The sequence below is a fragment of the Pseudopipra pipra genome, chromosome 3 (genome assembly GCF_036250125.1).
Source record: "Pseudopipra pipra isolate bDixPip1 chromosome 3, bDixPip1.hap1, whole genome shotgun sequence".
Classification (NCBI taxonomy): Eukaryota; Metazoa; Chordata; class Aves; order Passeriformes; family Pipridae; genus Pseudopipra; species Pseudopipra pipra.
Window position 1 is genome coordinate 90,476,946 of NC_087551.1, and position 22,768 is coordinate 90,499,713.

Genomic DNA, 22,768 nt, shown 5'->3' on the forward strand with positions numbered 1-22,768 from the left:
TTTTGTTTTCCCCCAGAGGCTAAGAGAAGTGGTAGACCCCAAGGGGTGGAAACCCCTGGAAGTTTTGAAATTCTGTCCAATGGGCGCTCCTGCAGAAATGTAAACATATCACAACCAGACCGGAAGAGATGAGTTGTAGTTTTGGTTGTTGTAGGAGAGGTGGCCATGTTGTAGGGCCACGAGGTAGGGGCTCTAAGCCCCTTGGGGCCTCTGGCCCCCTCCCAGCCCCCAGCGGGGGGCTGCAGGGACCTGGAACAGCATAAAGCTGGGCTAGGTGCCTGTAGTTATGCCGGGAGATGTTTTCTCCATGGGCGCAGAGCAGCAGCTGACGCTGACCAGAGAAACGGTGGCAGAGAGCCAGAGATAAGGACCTGAACTGGAGGAGCAGCAGAAGCAACATGCAGCACCGGAGAGAAGACTCCTGGAAGGAGAACCGAGGAAAGAGAGCAGCTGAGAGACAGAGTTTGGGGTAAGACTGTACCAGATTCCCCAAAACTCCCTTGGAGACCCTCTTGGAGAAGAGGGACATGGACTCCTATTTAGGAGAAGAGTTTTAGACATGCAGCACCGGAGAGGGAGAGGAGCTAAGCAGCTCAAAAGACGTCCTGGAGCGGGACCGGGACGGCCAGATGGAATGCGGGGGGAGTTGACCTTGGCTCCCCCTCTCGCACTGCTGCCGCGGTGGCAGCCTGAGAGACAGGGCACAGAGGCTCTGCAAGAGATACCAGACCGTCACGAAGACCCCCCTGTGTCTTCGTGATATGACGTGGTGAAACGACCTTGTCTGGGGTTACGAAGCCCACGGAAGACCCCTCGGTTGTGAGGCGACGGGGCCGAGAGAGGCTTGGATGCCTCTCTCGTGGATGCTGGCAGAAAGCCAGCCACAGCTGCTGCATGCATGAGATGAAAAGAACCTGCTGCCTCAGAAGATGCTGCTGCTTAAGGACTGGAAGGGATCTGTCCTTCTTTCCCTCCTGAACTTTTATTTGGAGGGGAGAAGAGATCTGATCCATTGTAAATACTATATGTCATGGTAGAGATCGTTGTGATCGTGTGTATAATGTGATGTTATATTTATTTGTACAGTCATTGTAATATATTCCCTTTCCCCCACTTTGAGTCTGGTGTGTTTTGTCTGGAAAAACCCATCTCACATTGGGTTGAGATGTGGGAGGGGGGATGGAGCTAGGGAATTGGATTTTGGAACTATCTCAAACCATGACAGGGTAGAGTCAAAGTAGCAACCTGGCAGTAAAAATCAGTTGCCAATGTAGAGAGAAGGGTGCAAAATCTAAGTTCAGTTTTACTTAGTCTTTGCTCACTTTAGTTTTCTCCTTTGTTTGCTTGTTAATTCTTTTTTTGTTTTAGTCAATTTGAAAGATGAAGTTCTTTAAATCTTTAATTTCTTTTCTACCTATATTAGTATGTTTTGTTAAAGAAGTTTCCGAAGGATACCGGGCTTATGTGATCACGCTGTTTCTATCTTCTGATGTTTTCTGCAATAACACTTAAATCTTTTGGATAAGTTCAAGAAAATTTGACAGACAAGGATAAATCTGAAAGTTACTGCATTTATAGAATCAGAGGATAGTTCATATGTGAAGGAACATTGGGAGATCTCTAGTCGAACCTCCTGCTCTAAGCAGGGCCAACCAAGGGTTCAGACTAGATCATTCACTGGTTCATTCAAGTGGATCTTGAAATCCTCCAAAGGAGATGGTACAGCATATCTTAGAAACCTGCAGCACTGCTGGGGAGTCCTCATGGTGAGAAAACGTATACACAGTCCAAACCTTTCTGTTTTCACCTTTTCCCTGTTTTCTCTCATCCCTGTTACACACTGCTACGAAGAGGCTGACCATGAGAACACAGGCATTATGGAGCTGCTGTTCAGTCCCTCAGAGCTGTCTCTTCACCACAATAAACAGGTCCAGTTCTCTCAGCCTCCTCTCACAGGGCGTGTGTTCCAGCCCCAACCATCATGACTGACCTCCACCCAGCTTGCTCCACTTTGTCAGTGTCTTTCCTGTTCTGGGGAAGAGAGGTGGTAAATCTGGCCCCGGTGTTCTGATACATACAGTGTGAGTACTGGCCAAAGGATATGGTCACTTTCCTGTGTTTCCTCTGTGTTCTGTAAAATAGGCAACCTGGTAGAAGATAATGGCACTTAAGTACAACAGTGGAAAAAACCCTACATTATGAGTGAAACTTTTAATGGACACTGCATTTTTAGATGTGCCCAACTTGAAAAGATGTTCAGTAGGACGTCATGCCTTATGGGACATCATGGAATCTAATCACAAGAGAAAAATCTTTTTCAGCACCTGTGACTGATTGTACTGTCCTGATAACCCCTCCCAACTTCTATTAGACACTGAATATTTTTACATTTGCAATTCTGATTCTTATGGGTTTGAATGTCCTTTTCGTGACTAGAAACCTCTTAGGATGTTCCCTTCCCATGCATTAACTTAATTTTAATTTTTCCAACTGCTTTTATTGAGTCATCTGCTTTTTTTTCCCCTGTCTGAAAATCCAGTACCCCTGCTTTCAATTAAAACTGTAACACCTTAGACAGAAAATGAGCCTTCCTGTATGTTTTTAGTATTTTCTATTTTAAAACTATGCTGGGATTTTGTGTTATTTTAACACCATTGTAGGTGTTCAGAGTTCCACCTGTCATTTTTTAATAATCTTTAAATTAAAAAAGCTCTTTCTAAATTAGAGCTGTCAGTGATTTAGCGATTATTATTTTTCACTGGCATTGGCTCATTCTTCCTCTTTCAGTTCAGAAATTCTTTCATTAACCTGCAGAAAAACTGTACTTCTAAGGGTACTAGATAATCTTGCTATGCATAATGCTACATGCATGCAAGAGGTTGGTGTTATTCCCATTCTGGAAATAATTCCCATTAATAGCGTATAGTTCTTTCGGAGGGCCTGATCTTGTTAACAGCACCTCACGATTCTCTAATGAAACTATGCCAGTACTGCAGACACAAAACCAAGAAAAGCCAGATAGGTCAAGTGCAAGGTAGGTTGCAGAATTCCTTTAAGTGGGAGGCAAATGTTGACAGCAGAAAGGGATGTGTAGATTCAAGTTTTTTGGTGGGTTGGACAGACTGACAAGAAGAACATTATTTTTTGATGAGTTTTGACATGACTCTTAAGTGTAGCAAAAGAATGTTTTTACTGTAGGATGCTGAATTTTAATAGAAAAACTGTATTCATGACAGAAGTTTTGTAATAGGTGTCAAGTACTTTGAAGAGAAATATGATTAACATCATTTTATTGGCACTGTAAGAATAAAGCAGAGCGTTTTCAAAAAAGTAAGAGCTACTAACTCAGCTATTCCATTTTATAACTCCATGAAGGAAAAAAAAGTTACTCCCCTCAAAAAAAACCCAAAAAAACCCCACCACATTAAAGGGCTGACAGTATTTCCAGAATTTTACAGCTCAGTCTGAAGGGAGCTCAAGATAAATTTTCATAGGGAGTAATATCTCTAGAAAGATATTAGAAATGCTTTTAGTTCCTGACTCTTCTTTAGTGGTGACCTCTTTGTGCATGACTGAGGTATGCATGTTTTCTTGAAATTAAGAAGGATTACATACATGTGTATTATACAGAAGCGAGTGCAAGAGTACTGTGTTAATGATGAGAGTCAAAAGTGAGGCGTATTTGCTGATTAACAGGTACTGGAGGAGGTAATTAAATAGCTCTGCGTCTCCCTGCTTTAGTTCAGTTAGCTCAGGGCAAAAGAGAGTGAAAAATGTATGAAGTTTCTTCTCACAGAATGCTTTATTTGCTCTTTTTATGTGAGGTCAATGATGCTGAAAATGTATTGTTGAGTTCCTTGTGTTTGTCCTCACTGGAAGGATGCCGTTGCTTATGGACAACCTATTTCCATTGGTCACAAAATCCTATCTTAACTATAGCATTGGCATTACAGGCAGTGCCTTTGAGACAAAGTAATTGTAAATCAACTTCACTTTTCACTGCCACCTTGTGAGAAGAGTGGTAACAGGAGAAGTTATCCTGGGGGATATTTGGAGTAAAGCATGAGAAAACAGGTGATGTGGAAGGACAAGAGGATTTCTAATAAGGTTTTGGTGGTGTTGGTAGCAGGGTGGGAAAGAGAAAACGTGGTAACATCTGTGGTTGATCATACTGTGGAAATGCAATGTAGGGAGCCTAGGCACAACCATACAAAATGTTCAGTACCACATTTTATAGACAAATATAAAACAGCATGACAAATCCAGTATTCAGGTTTTATGCTTGTTATACTCCTCAGCTAAAAAGGCCTTGCAAGGGTCTCTTTAGATTTTCAGATGAATTTTGTGATGGAGAATAAATTCTTATCCCCAAGTTTGAACACTGGATTTGACTTTATTTTGCAATTTTTAGTAGAAGCTCTTTTTGTCTAAAGTAGTGTCGTTCCTGACACCAGTAACAAACCATGCAGTAGTACCCTTCTTGGTCGGGTGTGCTACCAGGCCCTGTGCCCAGCAGGGCTATGGCACATCCAGGAGTATCAGTTCCTTGTTGGCTGTGGTTCAGTGATATAAACCTGGTGGCCCCGCTGACGGTGCTCGCTCCACCCCGAGGAGGTTGGGATGTCCTGTTGGAGTCTTAGAGCTCGTCCCTCATCACGTTCCATCCTCCTTAGACTCTCCCGCGGTGTTTGGCGCCGAGTGCTGCGGGGCATCCCCTGGGTTTGTCTCCTTGTTGCCTGCGGTTCAATGAAAAAAAACTGGCGCTCCCGTTGACGGCGCTGGCTCCTCCGTGAGGAGGCAGGGACAGCCCGTTCGATCCTTAGGAACCCTCTCTCATCATGTTCCACCCTCCTTGGATTCTCCCGCAGTGTTTGATGCCGGCTGTTGCAGAACCTCCCCCTGGGTCGGTTCCTTGTCGCCTGTGGTTCTCTGTAAGAAAGCTGGCGCCTGTGCTGACGGTGGTCATTCCTCCTGGAGGAGGCTTGGATGTGCCATTCATGCCTTAGAGCTAGTCCCTCAGCGCGTTCCATCCTCCTTAGATTCTCCCTCAGTGTTTGGCGCACAGTGCTGCGAGACCTCTGGCGGAATCGGCTCCTTGTCGCCTGTGGTTCCATGAAAGAAACCCGGGGCCCCTGCTGACGGCGCCTTCTTCTCCTTGAGGCAGCTCGGATGTGCTGTTCAGTCCTTGGAGCTCGGCCATTGCCACGAGCAGTGTTCTGAGCCCTGCTCTGCTGCCGTCTCCTCCTGCTTGAGGAGTTGTAGCCCTGGGCCTGCTGAACCCTGCCGTGGCCATCGTGGTGCCGCCTTTGGTACCTGCTTCGGTTCCTCTCTCGAGCCCCACCACGCCTAGTGCCACGGCGACCGCCCCAGGTACCACCACGGCTTCTGCTGAAAGAGTTGCGGTGCTGGTGTCCTGAGGAACGATGCCACTTCCTTTCCTCAGAGCTGGGTCCAGCTCTCCCTCCTTGAGCATGGTTGTCAGAGCTGCTGTACTGCCCAGTGGAGTAGGTCCCGGAGTTAGTGTCTCCCACTGTGCAAAAGTTGTGTGGGAAAGACCACTGGCATATTGGGCACACTACTCTTCTGTGGAACCACTCCACTAGGCAGGAAAAACAGACAGGATGGCTACACCAGCTCACGGAGCCTCGGTCATTAGTGGTGTCCAGGCAGATTGGGAGCCCTAGGCTCTCCGAAGCACCCGGAGGTGTAGCCTGGGACATGTGATTGGTGCTGTCAGCACAAGAAGAGGTGCTGCCTTCTGCCAAGTCCTCCTCCAAGTTCATCTCGCCCTGCAAAACAATAAAGAGATAAGAGGTTGTTGCATCCACCTGTGCAAGGGACACAATCTGCAGCCAGCAGCAAAGCTGCCAAAGTTGAGTTCTAAAGAACTGCCTGCTCTGCCTCGGGGCTGAATTTGGGCTACCACAAATGCCAGAGATCATCCTGGGGCAGATGAGTGACACTGGGGTGTCTTTGCATGTTCCTGCTCTCAGGGCAGGATGGTGACTGACCTCTCTGACACGTGCAGGCAGGAGTTGGGAAGGTGGAAAAGGGATTCCTGGCCTCTCAGCAATGGCAGCTGGAGCCTGGGTACATGGCAGGTTGGGACCAGTGGCCTGGGCCCTGTGGTGTACCTGTCCGGCAAATCCTCTCTGTGCCCTCAGAAGGCACCCAGTGGGATGGGTGTCCTTTGTCACCCCACGTGCAGGTGTCTGTTTCTGATGGAGGAGGCCAGACACTGTGGCCCTTCAGGGCTGCCCTACACCTCCAAAAGGTATGTTGTCAGGGGTGTCACAGTGACTCCCTGGTGACATCACAGGACTTCCAGGACCACACTTCAGCCTTGGGGAACAAGACCTTGCCAGATAGCTCATCTCACAGAACTGCCCCGCTGTTGACCAGAATCCCTTTGCTTTTTTTTTCATATAAATTTGGAGGTTTCACCAATCACACCCAGCCCTCTGTTCTCTTTTAAAAATAAAGCATCTCAAGGCATTTCTTGCTCCTTCACTGACTTTGCAAGCCAAGTGAGTTGACCTCTGCTTAGTGCTGTTGAGGCAACAATTGGAGTACAGTGCTGGGCTCTTCATCATAAGTAGAGGTGGACACAGTGGAGAGCAGCTAGCAAGGGTCCACAAGGATGATGAAGGGACTAGGTCATCTGTCCTATGAGGAAGGAGCTAAGAGTGCTGCTTCCAGGCTGTTGAACCTGCAGAAGATTTGATACGGGATCTTTTCCAGGGTGTATGTTATTGCAGGGTGAAGAGCCTAAGCCAGGCTCTTTTAACGCTTGCCCAGTGGAAACAGGCACAAGCCGAAACATGGGAACTCTCCTGTGACTGTTTGAAAATCTTTTTTTTTACTGCGAGAGTGACCAAGCGCTGGCAGAGGATTTCTGGGCTCCTCGTGGAGGGAGTCTCCCTCCTTGAAGCTGATACTCAAGACCTGTGTGGCTATGGTCTTGGGCCACCATGTCTCAGTGGCTCTGCTTGGGCAGGGGCTGTTTGACCAGATGACCTCTGGAGGTCCTTTCCCACCTCCAGTGTTATGTGATTCTGTGACAGAAAATACACTTGTGCAATCTAAGAAAGCACTTCTGGGTTGTGGGAAGGTTGAATGATTCCATTATGCTCATGAGGAGTTAGGTTTGCCTTATGGAAGTTGATTGTCCATGAGGCCGCCACCTCTTTTTTTTTTCCTTTGGTGGATTTATCAGTGACTGCACATAAAACTAACAAGCAAAAGAAAATAATGAGGATTGTGTGAGGGGGCGGAATATCTTGATGGTTCTGTTTTCATAGTGTGTGTTGCAGATTTCCCAGTTGGTCAGCAGGTCACAATTTGTAACTAAAGCAACTTGCTGCGTGTCAGTGCTGTGAGCCACCAAGTTGGCAGCTTGATCTTCGTCTGAATTCCTTCATGGCACTGTCTTAATGCTTCTGCTTGCTGAAGGTCAAAGTCATGGAGTGACACAAGGAATGTACAAAGTAGAGGCCAATTGTAGTTGAATACAGTCATTTAATAAAGCTTGTCTTGGTCCGGTTACTAATTTACTGTGTTGCCTCTGTCTTTTGAGAAGATTCCTCTCTTTGCACCAGTATTACTTGAAAGTAACAGTGTTCTTTGCCATTGTTTTTCAATAACTGTGTTAGTTTTTGGCTGTGGTCTGAAGAGCCTGTAGCAGATACTGTCACTGTGGGCATTAAACGTTACGCTCTGCACAGGGCATGCCATGGGGAAAAATTTCCCTGTGAAGGCTTTGGGAGTTATATTTGAAGTCTCTGAGTAAGAAGGAGATGAAAAGCTTTTCAGAGGCTTGCTACCAGGCATTAGATTTGTATTGGCATTATAGGCAGTGCCTTTGAGACAAAGTAATTGTAAATCAACTTCACTTTTCACTGCCACCTTGTGAGAAGAGTGGTAACAGGAGAAGTTATCCTGGGGGATATTTGGAGTAAAGCATGAGAAAACAGGTGATGTGGAAAGACAAGAGGATTTCTAATAAGGCTTTGGTGGTGTTGGTAGCAGGGTGGGAAAGAGAAAACATGGTAACATCTGTGGTTGATCATACTGTGGAAATGCAATGTAGGGAGCCTAGGCACAACCATACAAAATGTTCAGTACCACATTTTTTAGACAAATATAAAACAGCATGACAAATCCAGTATTCAGGTTTTATGCTTGTTATACTCCTCAGCTAAAAAGGCCTTGCAAGGGTCTCTTTAGATTTTCAGATGAATTTTGTGATGGAGAATAAATTCTTATCCCCAAGTTTGAACACTGGATTTGACTTTATTTTGCAATTTTTAGTAGGAGCTCTTTTTGTCTAAAGTAGTGTCATTCCTGACACCAGTAACAAACCATGCAGTAGTACCCTTCTTGGTCGGGTGTGCTACCAGGCCCTGTGCCCAGCAGGGCTATGGCACATCCAGGAGTATCAGTTCCTTGTTGGCTGTGGTTCAGTGATATAAACCTGGTGGCCCCGCTGACGGTGCTCGCTCCACCCCGAGGAGGTTGGGACGTCCCGTTGGAGTCTTAGAGCTCGTTCCTCGTCACGTTCCATCCTCCTTAGACTCTCCCGCGGTGTTTGGCGCCGAGTGCTGCGGGGCATCCCCTGGGTTTGTCTCCTTGTTGCCTGCGGTTCAATGAAAAAAAACTGGCGCTCCCGTTGACGGCGCTGGCTCCTCCGTGAGGAGGCAGGGACAGCCCGTTCGATCCTTAGGAACCCTCTCTCATCATGTTCCACCCTCCTTGGATTCTCCCGCAGTGTTTGATGCCGGCTGTTGCGGAACCTCCCCCTGGGTCGTCTCCTTGTCGCCTGTGGTTCTCTGTAAGAAAGCTGGCGCCTGTGCTGACGGTGGTCATTCCTCCTGGAGGAGGCTTGGATGTGCCATTCATGCCTTAGAGCTAGTCCCTCAGCACGTTCCATCCTCCTTAGATTCTCCCTCAGTGTTTGGCGCACAGTGCTGCGAGACCTCTGGCGGAATCGGCTCCTTGTCGCCTGTGGTTCCATGAAAGAAACCCGGGGCCCCTGCTGACGGCGCCTTCTTCTCCTTGAGGCAGCTCGGATGTGCTGTTCAGTCCTTGGAGCTCGGCCATTGCCACGAGCAGTGTTCTGAGCCCTGCTCTGCTGCCGTCTCCTCCTGCTTGAGGAGTTGTAGCCCTGGGCCTGCTGAACCCTGCCGTGGCCATCGTGGTGCCGCCTTTGGTACCTGCTTCGGTTCCTCTCTCGAGCCCCACCACGCCTAGTGCCACGGCGACCGCCCCGGGTACCACCACGGCTTCTGCTGAAAGAGTTGCGGTGCTGGTGTCCTGAGGAACGATGCCACTTCCTTTCCTCAGAGCTGGGTCCAGCTCTCCCTCCTTGAGCATGGTTGTCAGAGCTGCTGTACTGCCCAGTGGAGTAGGTCCCGGAGTTAGTGTCTCCCACTGTGCAAAAGCTGTGTGGGAAAGACCACTGGCATATTGGGCACACTACTCTTCTGTGGAACCACTCCACTAGGCAGGAAAAACAGACAGGATGGCTACACCAGCTCACGGAGCCTCGGTCATTAGTGGTGTCCAGGCAGATTGGGAGCCCTAGGCTCTCCGAAGTACCCGGAGGTGTAGCCTGGGACATGTGATTGGTGCTGTCAGCACAAGAAGAGGTGCTGCCTTCTGCCAAGTCCTCCTCCAAGTTCATCTCGCCCTGCAAAACAATAAAGAGATAAGAGGTTGTTGCATCCACCTGTGCAAGGGACACAATCTGCAGCCAGCAGCAAAGCTGCCAAAGTTGAGTTCTAAAGAACTGCCTGCTCTGTCTCGGGGCTGAATTTGGGCTGCCACAAATGCCAGAGATCATCCTGAGGCAGATGAGTGACATGTTCCTGCTCTCAGGGCAGGATGGTGACTGACCTCTCTGACACATGCAGGCAGGAGTTGGGAAGGTGGAAAAGGGATTCCTGGCCTCTCAGCAGTGGCAGCTGGAGCCTGGATACATGGCAGGTTGGGACCAGTGGCCTGGGCCCTGTGGTGTACCTGTCTGGCAAATCCTCTCTGTGCCCTCAGAAGGCACCCAGTGGGATGGGTGTCCTTTGTCACCCCACGTGCAGGTGTCTGTTTCTGATGGAGGAGGCCAGACACTGTGGCCCTTCAGGGCTGCTCTACACCTCCAAAAGGTATGTTGTCCAGGGTGTCACAGTGACTCCCTGGTGACATCACAGGACTTCCAGGACCACACTTCAGCCTTGGGGAACAAGACCTTGCCAGATAGCTCATCTCACGGAACTGCCCTGCTGTGGAGCAGAATCCCTTTGCTTTTTTTTTCATATAAATTTGGAGGTTTCACCAATCATACCCAGCCCTGTGTTCTCTTTCAGAAATAAAGCATCTCAAGGCATTTGTTGCTCTTTCGCTGACTTTGCAAGCCAAGTGAGTTGACCTCTGCTTAGTGCTGTTGAGGCAACAATTGGAGTACAGTGCTGGGCTCTTCATCATAAGTAGAGGTGGACATAGTGGAGAGCAGCTAGGAAGGGTCCACAAGGATGATGAAGGGACTAGATCATCTGTCCTATGAGGAAGGAGCTAAGAGTGCTGCTTCCAGGCTGTTGAACCTGCAGAAGACTCTGTAGGGGTTTTTTTTTCAGTGTCAATCAATACCTGAAGGCAGGGTTGAAAGAAGACAGATCCAGGCTGTTTTCAGAGTGCCCACAACTTCTCTCTGAACATTTGGAAACCTTTTTTTACTGTGACGGTGATGAAATACTGGCAGAGGATTTCCAGGCTGCTTGTGGAGTCTCCCTCCTTGGAGATGAATCTCAAGATCTGTGTGGCTATGGTTGTGGGCTACTTGCCACAATTCCCTGGAGGAAACCGTATGTGCCCACTTTCCGCACTGGCTTTTGATGCAATAATCCTGCCCTACAGTTCTGGGTTTACAGCCTGGCTCTCATTGCGATCCCTCCCCATTTGCTTCTGTCACTGTGTTTGACCTTAAGTGCTGCTGGACCTCACCTGAAATCGACTTTTTGTTGCCTTTCATTTCCTGGAGGAAACCCCACTGATGTTTCTCACTCCTCTGTTAATGAACTGGGACTAGCTCTTCTGGACTTAGAGCTCACCCCCTCATCATGTTCAGTATTGGAGTTAAACCAATTAAAGTGCCACAGGTTGTCTCTTGATAGATCTGCAAACTTTTATCACTTAAGTCTCATAAGCCCAGCTGAAGTAGTCTTTCATTAACTTTAGCAAAGACACCTCTTTAGTTCCAAAATTTTCATGTACTCTCATTTAAAAATAAAGTGCAAGACTGGGACTGACTGTAAGGGCTGGTGGACGTTTTGAAGGCGAGCAGTTAGTCCTAAGCTTTACTACCCCTCCCTACTGACCATACAGTCTTCTAAGCATCTTCAGCACCTTCCCAGAAGAATGAGTTTAATTGGTGTTGAGGCCACTGACATCCTGGCTTGTATCAGCAATAGTGTGGCCACCATGACCAGGGCAATGATAGTCCCCCTGTTCTTGGCACTGGTGAGGCCACACCTTGAATCCTGTGTTCATTTCTGGGCCCCTCATTGCAAGAAAGACACTGAGATGCTGGAGCACATTCAGAGAAGGGCAGCAAAGCTAGTGGAGGGTCTAGAGCACAAGTCCTATGAGGAGCGGCTGAGGGAGCTGGAGTTATATAGCCTGGAGAAGAGGTAGCTCAGGGGAGACCTCATCACTCTCTACAACTACCTGAAAGAAGGTTGTAGCCAAGTGGGGGTTGGTTTCTTCTCACAGGCAACTAGTGACAGGACAAGAGGATGTAGCCTCAAGCTGTGTCAAGGGAGGTTTAGGTTGGATAATCAGGAAGAATTTCTTCACAGAAAGGTTTATTAATTGTTGGAATGGACCATCCAGGGAAGTGGTGAAGTATGTGTCCCTGGAGATGTTTAAAAGATGTGTGGATGTGGCATTTAGGGGTATGGTTTAGTGGTGGACTTGGCAGTGCTTAATTAATAGCTGGACTTGATCACCTTAAAGTTATTTTTCAACTCAGATGATTCTGTGGTTCTGGTGTAATGTATGTGTACATGTAGATCAACTTTCCCCACTTGTCTTTTAGAATTATCTCAGCAGTGTTCACAATACATCTGGGAAATTCCTTAATTTCATTCCAGTACTTACTGTGCTTGTGACATTTTTCCCCCCTTTGTTTGCCTTGTCTCTCCCCTCTGCACCCCATAGCACAACACTTTGTATAATTGCATTGGATCTATTTTCAAAGAACTTTCTATCTATTAAACCTGCCCAAACTAAGTATTTTACTGCAAAGAATCAGTTTTTAAGCTTGTGCTTAATTGATGGTTGCTGCTTTCCAGGTTAATCTTTTCCACTGAATGCATTATACCGCTATTTTCCAGGTATATTCAAGTATTTTATAATAATGAAATATCCTTCTGATGATTTTAGTGATAGTAAATAACCTTTTAATCCTAAATTAGGGAAGGTGTATCCCATCTGAGTTCTTTTAGGTGTGTTCTCTGAGAGGTTTTGAAAGAACTTATGACTGAAACATTAGAGAATTGTCTGCTGGTGCAGGCTTTAAATAAATTTTTTTGGTCTTATATAGGCAGCATAAATATTTATTAACAAATCATGACATGGGCTGTTCTTTTCAATACATTTTTTCTTATGCTTATTGTGAGTCAAAGAAACTTGTATTGGTGTGTTACAGATTGCTATTGCTGTGTTACTCTTTTCCATTTTTGGTTTCTGGTCCTTGAAACAGCATGTTTCTACGTCCCACAGCTGTCCCTTTTTAGCTATAAATCAGTTATAATTAACTCATTATGAGCATTGCCATTTTCTGTGCTGCCAACAATGTCACTGCTGCAAATGCAGCTTTTTCAAAAGTATCTGTGCTCTCAGGGAGCTCTCAGACACCTATTAGACGTTCTTTGCAGAGTGATAATTTCAATTATTTTTTGTTATCTGTTCATTATCAGGCTTTAGGGAATAAAGAATTCAAAACTATTCAACCTGAATATATTTTTGAGTTTTTTTTGTAAATTCTGCAGGTGTTCTACATACTAGCAATATTATATATATATATATTTATAACAATTATTTCCTGTATTTCTTAATTGGGAAATTTTTTGTAAGAGTTAACTTAATTTTGTACAACCTTCAATTAATTCAGAAGAATTTGAATGGAAACAGTAACAAAAAGTAGTTTTCTACTACTTGTACTGAAATTGCAGTTAGAATCCAGTTCAGTTCTGGCAGGTCACATCTACAAAAGGCATCAAGCTGAGATGATGTGATCCCCTTTAAAAGGCTGATAAGATGGAATTGTAAGCCTCTTCTATTCCTGCTCCCACTGAGATCATTTGGCTTCCCTTTCAGCTGGGGAAGAATTAGTTGAGAAGTACCACCTGTGGACTGTCACCAGCGCTGAGAGGAAAAGGTGACAGTCCAGTTTTTTCAAACACAACAGTACATGCCACAAGTGCAGACAACACAGGTGTTCAATACACAGCCTGCATTATAATGTGTAAGTTTAAAGTTCCTGAGGATGATAAATATCATGCCACTGATTGCTCTGTTTTTTAATATTTTTCAGAAATGGAAAAATTTCAGGGTTCTGAAGGCAAGAAGGAAGATGAAGAAAAGAAATATCTTGATGTTATCAGCAACAAAAACATAAAGCTGTCAGAGAGAGTTCTGATCCCTGTCAAACAATATCCAAAGGTACTGTAAAATGTAGTCTAACACTTGTAGTATACAGGCTTTGTAGTATTAAAAAGAAAAGAAATCAAGCTCCTGCTTGAATTTACCTATTATTAGCTATCACATGTTTTCACTTATGTCTCAGGGCCTTTCAGAAAAGCTGTTGAAGTGAATGAGATTTTTTTTAACTTCAGGTAGGTTTTGTGGATTATACTTAGGCAGACCATTGATCTTTTTTCTCAGAGTTGTTTTTTCACATGAACCATTTTTTTATAAAATAAAATACCAGTTAACAAAGAAAAAAATATTTCAATAACTCTGAAAAGCTTCGTCATAGAAGAGCTGGGTGATTTTCTCTGGTGTAAGAAGTTTTGGAAGATCAAGTATAAGGATTACTGATTACTGCAGGCTGTGACTATGACAATGTTCATCTTTATTTATAAAAATCAAATGTCTTGGCACCTCAGACTTTCTTCCCTATTCTCGCTGCCGCACACTCTGATTTTAAAACAGGAATTTTTTTCTTGACAAAGAGCCCCAAATTCATCTGCTTGTCAGAAGTTTTAGTTTTTATTTTACGGAAGATAATGTTAATTTTTTGCAGCTTGGGTGTTTATTTGGTTTTCTTGTACAATGTTTGATTTTACATAAACAGTTGTTCTAATAGTACTCATACTGAAACGGTAAACATCTCCATTTGTCTCCAAAGTATTTTTTCCTTGCTGATTTATTATCACATGGTATTTAATTCACCAGTAGCCTTGATTACGCTCTCAGCTTTTTACTTTATACTTTCATCAGAACAATAAATTACAACTGGTAAAAAGCCAATCAGGCAAAATGAGAGATGTAAAAAAATTGAGATTCGATGATTCCAGTTGACATTTACCTCCTGACTAGTGAATATAAAACTGAGATAATGTAATAATCCAAATGGTAAACACCTTAGAAACACATACCTTGCTATAAGGAATTACTTTCTTTCTGTATAGCCTAAGTTGCTTTAACTAGATTTGTGGTATTTTGTGTAAATGCTGTAGGTGACCTGAAATTCTTATTAAAAGTGTAGTCATTCTGTAGCTTCATAATGGCAATGTGATAATTATTCAGAGTACTGTTTGATGAAGATAGTAGAATAAAAGACAAACTATTTAAAAGACAAAATGCAATAATCTATCCAGTATAGCACCTGAATATGATTGAATTAAGCTTCATTTACTTTAATGAACCTGTCATATTAATGAACTGTAAAAAATATAAAGCATTTTTACAGATTTAGACCAGTGAAGCAAAAAAATCAGTGTGATGGAGATAAAATACTTATTCAAGAATGAAAATAAACGGGAAAGTTTCTGTAGTTGGTTTGCTAGCAATATTCTGTGCTTGGCGTGGAATTATTCTCAGAACTGCAGGTTTCCTGCTACCGTCTCTGGTAACCATCCTTCAAGGATTCCATTTGCCATTTGTATCAAACTACAGATTGCTGTGATCCAGTGTCTTACCTTCTCTTGAAAATTTTATACATTAAAGTAGTCAAAACCAGTACCCATTGGGTGCTTCAGATTGCTTTATAAATAGCAAAAAAGACTAGAAACTCAATTAAAAGAGGATTATATATATTTAGTAGAATATGTTAATAAGAGCAGTTGATCAGACTTATATGTATAAATAAGTAAGATTATTACCATGTGATTTCGCCTGAGAGGCATTTATCACAGAATCATAAAATATACTGAGTTGGAAGGGATCCACAAAGATCATTGAGTCCAACCTTTAGCTCTGCACAGACCCAGCCTCAGGAGTCATATCCAGGGTTGCCTCATCCTAGGTGCAGAATCTGCCACTTTTCCTTGTTGAACTTCATGTGGTTGGTGATTGCCCAGTCCCCTAATTTTTCGAGGTCTCTCTGCAGGGCCTCCCTGCCATTGAGGGAGTCAACAGTTCCTCCCAGTTTTGTGTCATCAGCAGACTTGCTTAGTATCCTTTCCAGTCCTGCATCAAAGTAATTTATGAAAATATTGAAGGGCAGTGGGCCTAAGATGGAGCCCTGTGGAACCCCACAAGTGACATGTTGCCAGTCTGATGTTACTGTATTACCCTCTGTGCTCCAGCCATGAGCCAATTGCTCACCCACCACATGATGTGTTTATCCAGCTGTGTGCTGGACATTTTGTCCAGAAGGACCCTGTATCCAGAAGGACCAGAGACAGTATCGAAAGCTTCACTGAAATCCAAAAAGATGACATCAACTGGCTTCCCTTGATGAAGTAGGTGGGTTACCTTGTCATAGAAGGAAATCAGGTTTAATAAGCAAGACTTTCCTCTCATGAAGCTGTGCTGGCTGTGACTGATGACAGTGTTGTCTTTCAGGTGTTTTTCAATACTTCCCAGAGTAATCTTCTCCATAACTTTACCAGGCACTGAAGTGAGACTGACAGGCCTCTAGTTTCCAGGCTCCTCCTTCCTGTCCCTAAACTGGGATGATGTTTGCCATCTTCCAGTTAGCTGGGACCTCTCTGGATTCCCAAGACCATTCAGAAATCATTGAGAGATGTTTTTTGGTTTATATTTGAAAGAACATTATTTTAAATTATTTATTCATTGTTTGCTGATAAGCTTTTTTGGGCAGTTTTGGGTTTTGTAAATCTGAAGAAAGTGTCCAAGAGTGTAAAATTTTGAAAAAAAAAAATTTGCCCAGTTAAAAACCACTAAAAACCAACCACATAGTTTACGGACTCTCTATGTAGGAATGAGTGCAATCCTTGAAAAATATTTGTCTCACTTTAACTCCACATATAAAGTTCTCAAAGGGAACCCTTGGCCTAAAAGTTTATTATGGTCTGCAGGTTAAGCTGCAGTGATGGTAGATCCCCTCAGTAACAGCTGTAGAGTCAGGAGCAGCATTTTAAGGTCTGAGCAAAAGTTAACACAAAAGGCTTCTAGTGGTTAAACAGCTCTTGAAGTTGCAGAATAAGTATTATAAAATTATCTCTGCTTAAGTGTCTACAGTCTGATTTCTGAAATTGCTGGTGTGTACAACACGAAAAGAATATGAAAGACTGTGATTAGCACCAGCTGTCGTAACGTTACCAGCTCTGTTAATGACACAGGCCTTTCCCCTCTTCTGTAAAACCAGGATCTAAAATAGAGACAGAGGTGTTAGTTGATACTTTAGCAATGATTTCTGTGAGATGAATTAATTTAAATACCAGCAGCACAGGTAAAAGCAGCATCTCATTTACACACATTCCTCTATGCAGCAGATATTTTTAGTACATTCAGATTTTCTCTTGAAACAGGCATTCAGTGTCTCGTGTTCGTTGATCCTTCTTTCTGTCCCATAACACCATTTTTTTCTTTCACGATGTGTGAATTCCAGTTAAGACTTGCATGAAAACATTCAAAAAGATTTTAGCATTTATCAGCGTAATATTGTGTTTCAAATTCATCAAATATGGGGAAAGAGTGGGTTATTAAAAAAAAACAACAGAAGTCTGAAATTATCTTGTTACTGAAAAACAAAAGCCACAATTTAGAGGTTTGGTGGGAAATATTGTCATTTGCATGGTAATACAGATTTTTGCCATTTACTAACCAATTATTTCACTTCCACTATATTGCATAATCATCATCTTTCTTTGTGATAACTTGTTCAAGAAGCATGTAAACTGGGCTTTGCAAATTCATTCCTTTGTACAGTTTAAGAAGAACTTGAAACCTTATTTAAAGCCTTGGTTTGATGTAGCACATAATAGAGAAATTTTTTGTTTGCAAGTTTGTCCAGTGCACATTGTGAGTTAAAATGTTGTTGACCTTGGTGAAATTCTGTTGCCTTTACGCTTGGCGTCAGCTTAGCTGGATTTCAGCCATTAAGGAATGGGTCAGTTTGTTAATTTCTTTTGCTATCTTTAAGTGCAAGTAGATGACAAATCAGAGAAGTAAACAGTACATGCATAAAAATCTTAAATATTTCAGTGCTTCTGTTGTGGTTTGACCTCAGACAGCAACCGATCCCCATGCAGACGCTCACTTACTCCCACCAGGGGCATGGGAGAGAGACAGAATAGTAAAAGTGAGAAAACAAGAGTTGAGACAAGACAGTTTAATAGCTAAAGCAAAAGTTGGATATGGAAGTGAAGCAAAACCAGGAATGAATTCACTGCTTCTCATGTGCAGGCAGGTGTTCAGCCATCTCCAGGACAGCATCGTGTAACAGTGACTTAGGAGGACAAATGCCATCACCCCAAACGTCTTCCCCTTCCTCCTTTTCCCCCCACCTTTATATGCTGAGCATGACACCATATCGTTTGTGATATCCCTTTGGTCATTGGGGTCAGCTGTCCCAGCTATGTCCCCTCCCAACTCCTTGTGCATCCCCAACCTTCTCACTGGTGGAGTGGGGCGAGGAGCAAAAGACCGTTGAACACTCTGCAAGTGCTGCTCAACAATAAAAAAAAATCTTTGTGTTATCAGCATTGTTTTCAGCAGAAATCTAAACCACAATCCCATACTTTAAAGAAAATTAATTCTACCCCAGCCAAAATGAGCACAGTATCTTTTACTATTTTAAAGATTCAGTGCTGAATATTATTTGTTTATATTGTTTTATGCTTCATAAACTCATGACTTCAAGCAAATAACTTACACAAACTTACCAGTGCTAAAGATTTCATTGTGAAGGGTGAGCTTTTCCATTGATGTTTTGTCTTTACGTCTGACTCAGACAATTAATATGGTGATTTTTATTTAGCATTCTCTTTCTTTTATGTGTTGTTTCTCTCAAACCTGATGGTTGCTATTATGCTTTCAAAGCAAGTGTTGTAATATTAATCATCTGCAAGTGATTTATGTGTTTAGTTCACTTTTAAGTAAAATAGGAAAAGTAAGATATAGTACTATGTCCATTGGATGGATTGACAAGAAAATACAAGATTTCTAAGGAAAATAGGACCTGGGCTATTATTCAGCTGAATGAGTAGCCAGGACTTCTATCTGTGATTTATATTGCTCTAATGAAATGAGAACCTTGTTGTTACATAACGCAAAAGGAAGATTTCATCTGTCACTCCTTCTGGAGATGTTTTGGGAGATTGGAAAAAACCTCTAGTATTTTTAGTAAAAGGAAACAGAGCTAAGTATCTAAATACAGAATGGGGATTTTTACTTGCCCTGACAGTATTTTTTTTCTCCCATATAGGACAAGAAAAGCCTTTGTACTTGGAAAGGTACTAGAATTTAGACTGATGCTAAACTAAATCTAAAGAATATGCTGTTTCTGTATTTCAGCTGAGTTCTTTAGAAGAGAAGCCTGAACAATGGAAGGCAGAAAATTATTAATTTACATGACGTGTACTGCACTGAAATTGATGCAGAAATTGATCCAAAATAGATATGAATCTTCTCCCGTGCATTTAAAGACAACACATATTTGGAAAATTCAAATACTTTTGAAAGGTGTACTTTCAGTAAAGTACATGAAAAACATACCACACACACATTTTTCTTTTCTGGCTTACTTAGGACCAAATCTCTCTGCTTACCTTTTCCTTCAGGAGAAGATTGATTCAGTGTTTCCAGGACCTGTGCCAATCTTGCAGACCTCTTGAGTGTTTACAGAAAGTAACTTTATTATAATAGATCCCCATTTTTGTTAATGATTTATTTGTTTTCATAACACTGCTGTTGAAATCAGCTCCAACAGCATTAGCTAAGCTCTTTCTCATGCTGAGAACTTCTGCTCTGTACAGACCTCTTTAGAAATTGCTTCATAAAATTGTTCCTGACTGCAGAGAATAATGTGTATTCCAGATAGCATTTAGAGATTTGCCTTTCTGTTTCAGTTAACCATCTGTGGCTGTATATATCTTCATCAATGTAATTAAAACAGCATCAACATAGTTAAAAACAAGAGGTATGAAAAAGTATTCACAACTTTAGGACTTTTTTACTCCTCCTTTGATTACATGATTTTTGAAAGATTTTTCACAAGGTGTCTTTATTTATACATGCAGGTATATAGTTCAGCCTTCAGCTTTCACTGTTTTCTTCCTTTAACTAATTCTTAAAATTACAAATGGGCACTAAGTCGCTTCTTTGTGATTTATAAGAGCTTACTCAGTGCTATTATGCTGGAATGCAGCATTGCCTTCCATATTTCAAGGCAGACTTTTAGAGTAGTTATAATTTAACATTGCATATTGTAGAGCACTCAAAGGCCAAAACTAAGCTGGAGAGACACCCTTTGTACTCAATACACTCAATAAATTAACTGGTCTTACTCCAGTCTCAAACACAACATAACTAGAAAATGAGACAAATAAAAATATCAGCAAGGGAGAGTTGGTAGCAGTAGCAGCTGTGTAGAATACAGAGAAGTCCTAGCCGCTCGCCAGTGGGAACATTGGTTGTATCTCTTTTAAGCCAACTAAACTCTTACATTCCTCTCTATTCTTCTTTTATTATTCCTATTTGAGGGGGAAAAAAGGAAGAAAAGTATAATTTATACCATCGCTTTAATAAAACAGGTTTGAGAGTGGGCAGAAATTCACCCTGCTTAAACAAACAGTTCTGATCAGGAGCAAGACTTCATGTTAATGGTGCGCTGGTTGTGTAGGATTGATTGCGGACGTGTGCTCCACCTACACCCAGAGATATTTGGGGTTTTCTTTGCAATTATAGCACCATTTTTTCTTTCTCTGCTTTTTGTATTAAGTGAGGATTTGGGGATTTTGTCTTCAGTATCATCAGTGGAAGTTCCATTTCAGAGGAACCAGCTTTCAGAAACTGAGGGGAGTTCAGCAAGCAAGTCTGTTAGTGGCCTACAATAAGAAATAGAATCTAGCTCACTTCCACCTATCTGTGTTGCTTCTTAAGGACTAAAAATTGTAGCAAACAGAAATAATTAATTTTTTTTTCGCTAAATACACAGTGAATCAGATCTAGTAAAACTTTCAAATTGGACCTATGCTTCATGAGAAATATAAAGCTAACCATTTGTTAGAGTGAAGTTAACACAGTACCCTTGACTTCAGTAGGGGCAGAACTGTGATGTGTACTGATCAAAAAGATCACCTATTTGTGATCAGTTTTGGATGCTTTTTATTTTTTCATTCTGGCTTTTAAGAGAATGAGTTGCCAGTTATGCTAGCATTTATAACATAAACATCTTAAAAGTTGCAGGGCAGTAGATTAAAATACTTTCTGGTAAATTGATTCTTTTACATGTTTGGGTTTTTTTAATATTTTTAAAAATAGCAAGTGTAAAAAACACACAAGTCTATTGTCATTTTGTAGGGGATGAGAAAGAAATGTGTCTCGTGGAAGAGATTTTATGTAATATAGTAACTTAGGTGAGAACAGAATACATAAGATATATGTTGTGGTACATCTTTCAAGAAGTTTCAAAGAGCTGGAAAGGCTTTTGTTGTGGGTAGACAGCTAAGCCACTTGCTCACTCCCACACAGCAGGATGAGGGAGAGAATCAGAAGGGATAAAGAGTGAAAAGTCATGGGTTGAAATAAAGACAGTTTAATAGACAAAGCAAAAGCTGTGCACATAAGCAAAGCAAAACAAAATAAGGAATTCACTCATCACTTCCCATGGACAGGCAGATGTTCAGCCATCTCCAGGAGAGCAGGACTTCAGCACTCATAATGGTGACTTGGGAAGACAACCACCATAACTCTTAACGTCCCTCCTTTTTTTTCTTTCTTCCTCCAAGCTTGTATGCTGAGAATGACACCATATGATATGGAATATCCTCTTGGTCAGTTGGGGTTACCTGTCCCAGCTGTCCCAGTGTCCCCTCCCAACTTCATAATAATAATAATAGGAATGTTTTTAGTAAGGAAATATAGTGCAGTATAAATGTTATGCTATTTTTTTTGTCTTCTAGATAATCAGTCTTCTTGCGTGTTAGCAGAGAATGAAAGAACAAGGGTTTAAAGAATGTTTTAGAAGCTTGCTAAAGTTGCTATTAAAATAAATATTTACTTCCTTTCAGACATTAAAAAAAAAGGAAAAACAACAAGCACTTGAGAATTACTGCAACAGGTAGTTGCTGGTCATTTTTTCATATGTCTCTGCTATGTTCTTCTAGTCTAAACTGAGCAAATGTGTAATAACTGCAGAATCTACATGAACTAATCAGTTCTTGAAAGCAAATATAAAGTTTTGTCTTACACAAACACTCCTGAAGAATGTTTTTGCTTCTTGAAGCTGAAGATGAAATCCGTTTTGTGGCTCTTCAGGCTTTTTTCTCTGTTCAAGTGTGCTACAAGGTCACTTCGAACTAGTCATTAATGTAATTTATAATAACTCCCAGCTAAAGTTATCTAAAGCTTTTGAAAATAGCTTATATAATAAAATATTAACACAAAAGCTAATGCTCTGCCTCGATCCTTTTGCGATAGACCTGTGATTAGCGAGAAGGTAATGCAGCCCATCATAGAACAATTCAGGTTTCAAGGCGCCTAAGTACACAAGCAGTTCCTTGAACATCAGAGCTAAGGAAATTTTTTCCGCTTGTCTGTGTCTTTTGCTTTGCTGTGAGCTCTGATTTAACATTTTGCTGACAGGTATAGTGACAAAAGTTTAGTCTTCTGTGGATTTTCAGATCTCTTACAACATGAGCTTATGGCACAGCCTTTGCTGTAGTTTGAACGTGTCCTACCCAGCTCCATGTTCTCTCCAAACTTCAAAGGTCTTACTTGTCTTTGAAGTAGCCTCCTCTTTCATACTGAGTTGAAGTCAACCTTTGAGGTCAATAGTTACTGGGGAAAAAGAGTGAGATACACAAGATACATGACCACTTTGCTTTGATTCCCTGTGGAAGACTTGGGTGCCACATGGCCCCATGGTCATTTGTCTCCTCACACAGGGCACAGAGAAGGCCAATTACAGCAACAGGGACGTAAAGCAGCCTTCTCCAGAGCAACCCTGTGTGGCCCAAGCAGAGTAAATGAGAGTTTTCTGAATCAGTTAGTTTAGTGACAAGGGTTTCCTCCCTCTTCAGTATTGTCATTTGAATGGTTTCGTAGCTCCGTTGCAACGTCATGGATTTTGGTGACTTTGTCC

The 22,768-nt window shown here is 42.5% G+C and overlaps 3 protein-coding genes across 26 annotated transcripts in view; 1 reads left to right on the forward strand and 2 right to left on the reverse strand.

The window, feature by feature from the left end:
* Positions 1-22,768, forward strand: part of KHDRBS2 (KH RNA binding domain containing, signal transduction associated 2) — a 735,331-nt gene that overhangs the window by 55,278 nt on the left and 657,285 nt on the right. For all 24 annotated transcript variants that reach the window (XR_010429445.1, XR_010429434.1, XR_010429428.1 and 21 more), the window contains exon 2: positions 13,586-13,713. Coding sequence is in view for 4 of the 24 variants with exons in the window: in XM_064650303.1 (XP_064506373.1) it covers positions 13,586-13,713 (128 nt within the window). In the remaining 20 variants the exon portion in view is untranslated. The remainder of the gene's footprint in view (positions 1-13,585; positions 13,714-22,768) is intronic.
* On the reverse strand, positions 4,374-6,273 carry LOC135411985 (trichohyalin-like). Its single transcript, XM_064650248.1, has 2 exons — positions 6,135-6,273; positions 4,374-5,789 (listed from the first exon to the last, which is right to left on the reverse strand). The coding sequence occupies exon 2, from the start codon at positions 5,781-5,783 to the stop codon at positions 4,539-4,541; it is 1,245 nt and encodes a 414-aa protein (XP_064506318.1). The 5' UTR covers positions 5,784-5,789; positions 6,135-6,273; the 3' UTR covers positions 4,374-4,538.
* LOC135411986 (trichohyalin-like) lies at positions 8,273-10,135 on the reverse strand. Its single transcript, XM_064650250.1, has 2 exons — positions 10,018-10,135; positions 8,273-9,688 (listed from the first exon to the last, which is right to left on the reverse strand). Exon 2 carries the CDS (start codon positions 9,680-9,682, stop codon positions 8,438-8,440), a length of 1,245 nt encoding a protein of 414 aa, XP_064506320.1. The 5' UTR covers positions 9,683-9,688; positions 10,018-10,135; the 3' UTR covers positions 8,273-8,437.

What these genes read in the sequence shown, in the direction of transcription:
- LOC135411985 (XM_064650248.1), bottom strand. Translation starts at nt 5,783, where the DNA reads ATGAACTTGGAGGAGGACTTGGCAGAAGGCAGCACCTCTTCTTGTGCT.
- LOC135411986 (XM_064650250.1), bottom strand. Translation starts at nt 9,682, where the DNA reads ATGAACTTGGAGGAGGACTTGGCAGAAGGCAGCACCTCTTCTTGTGCT.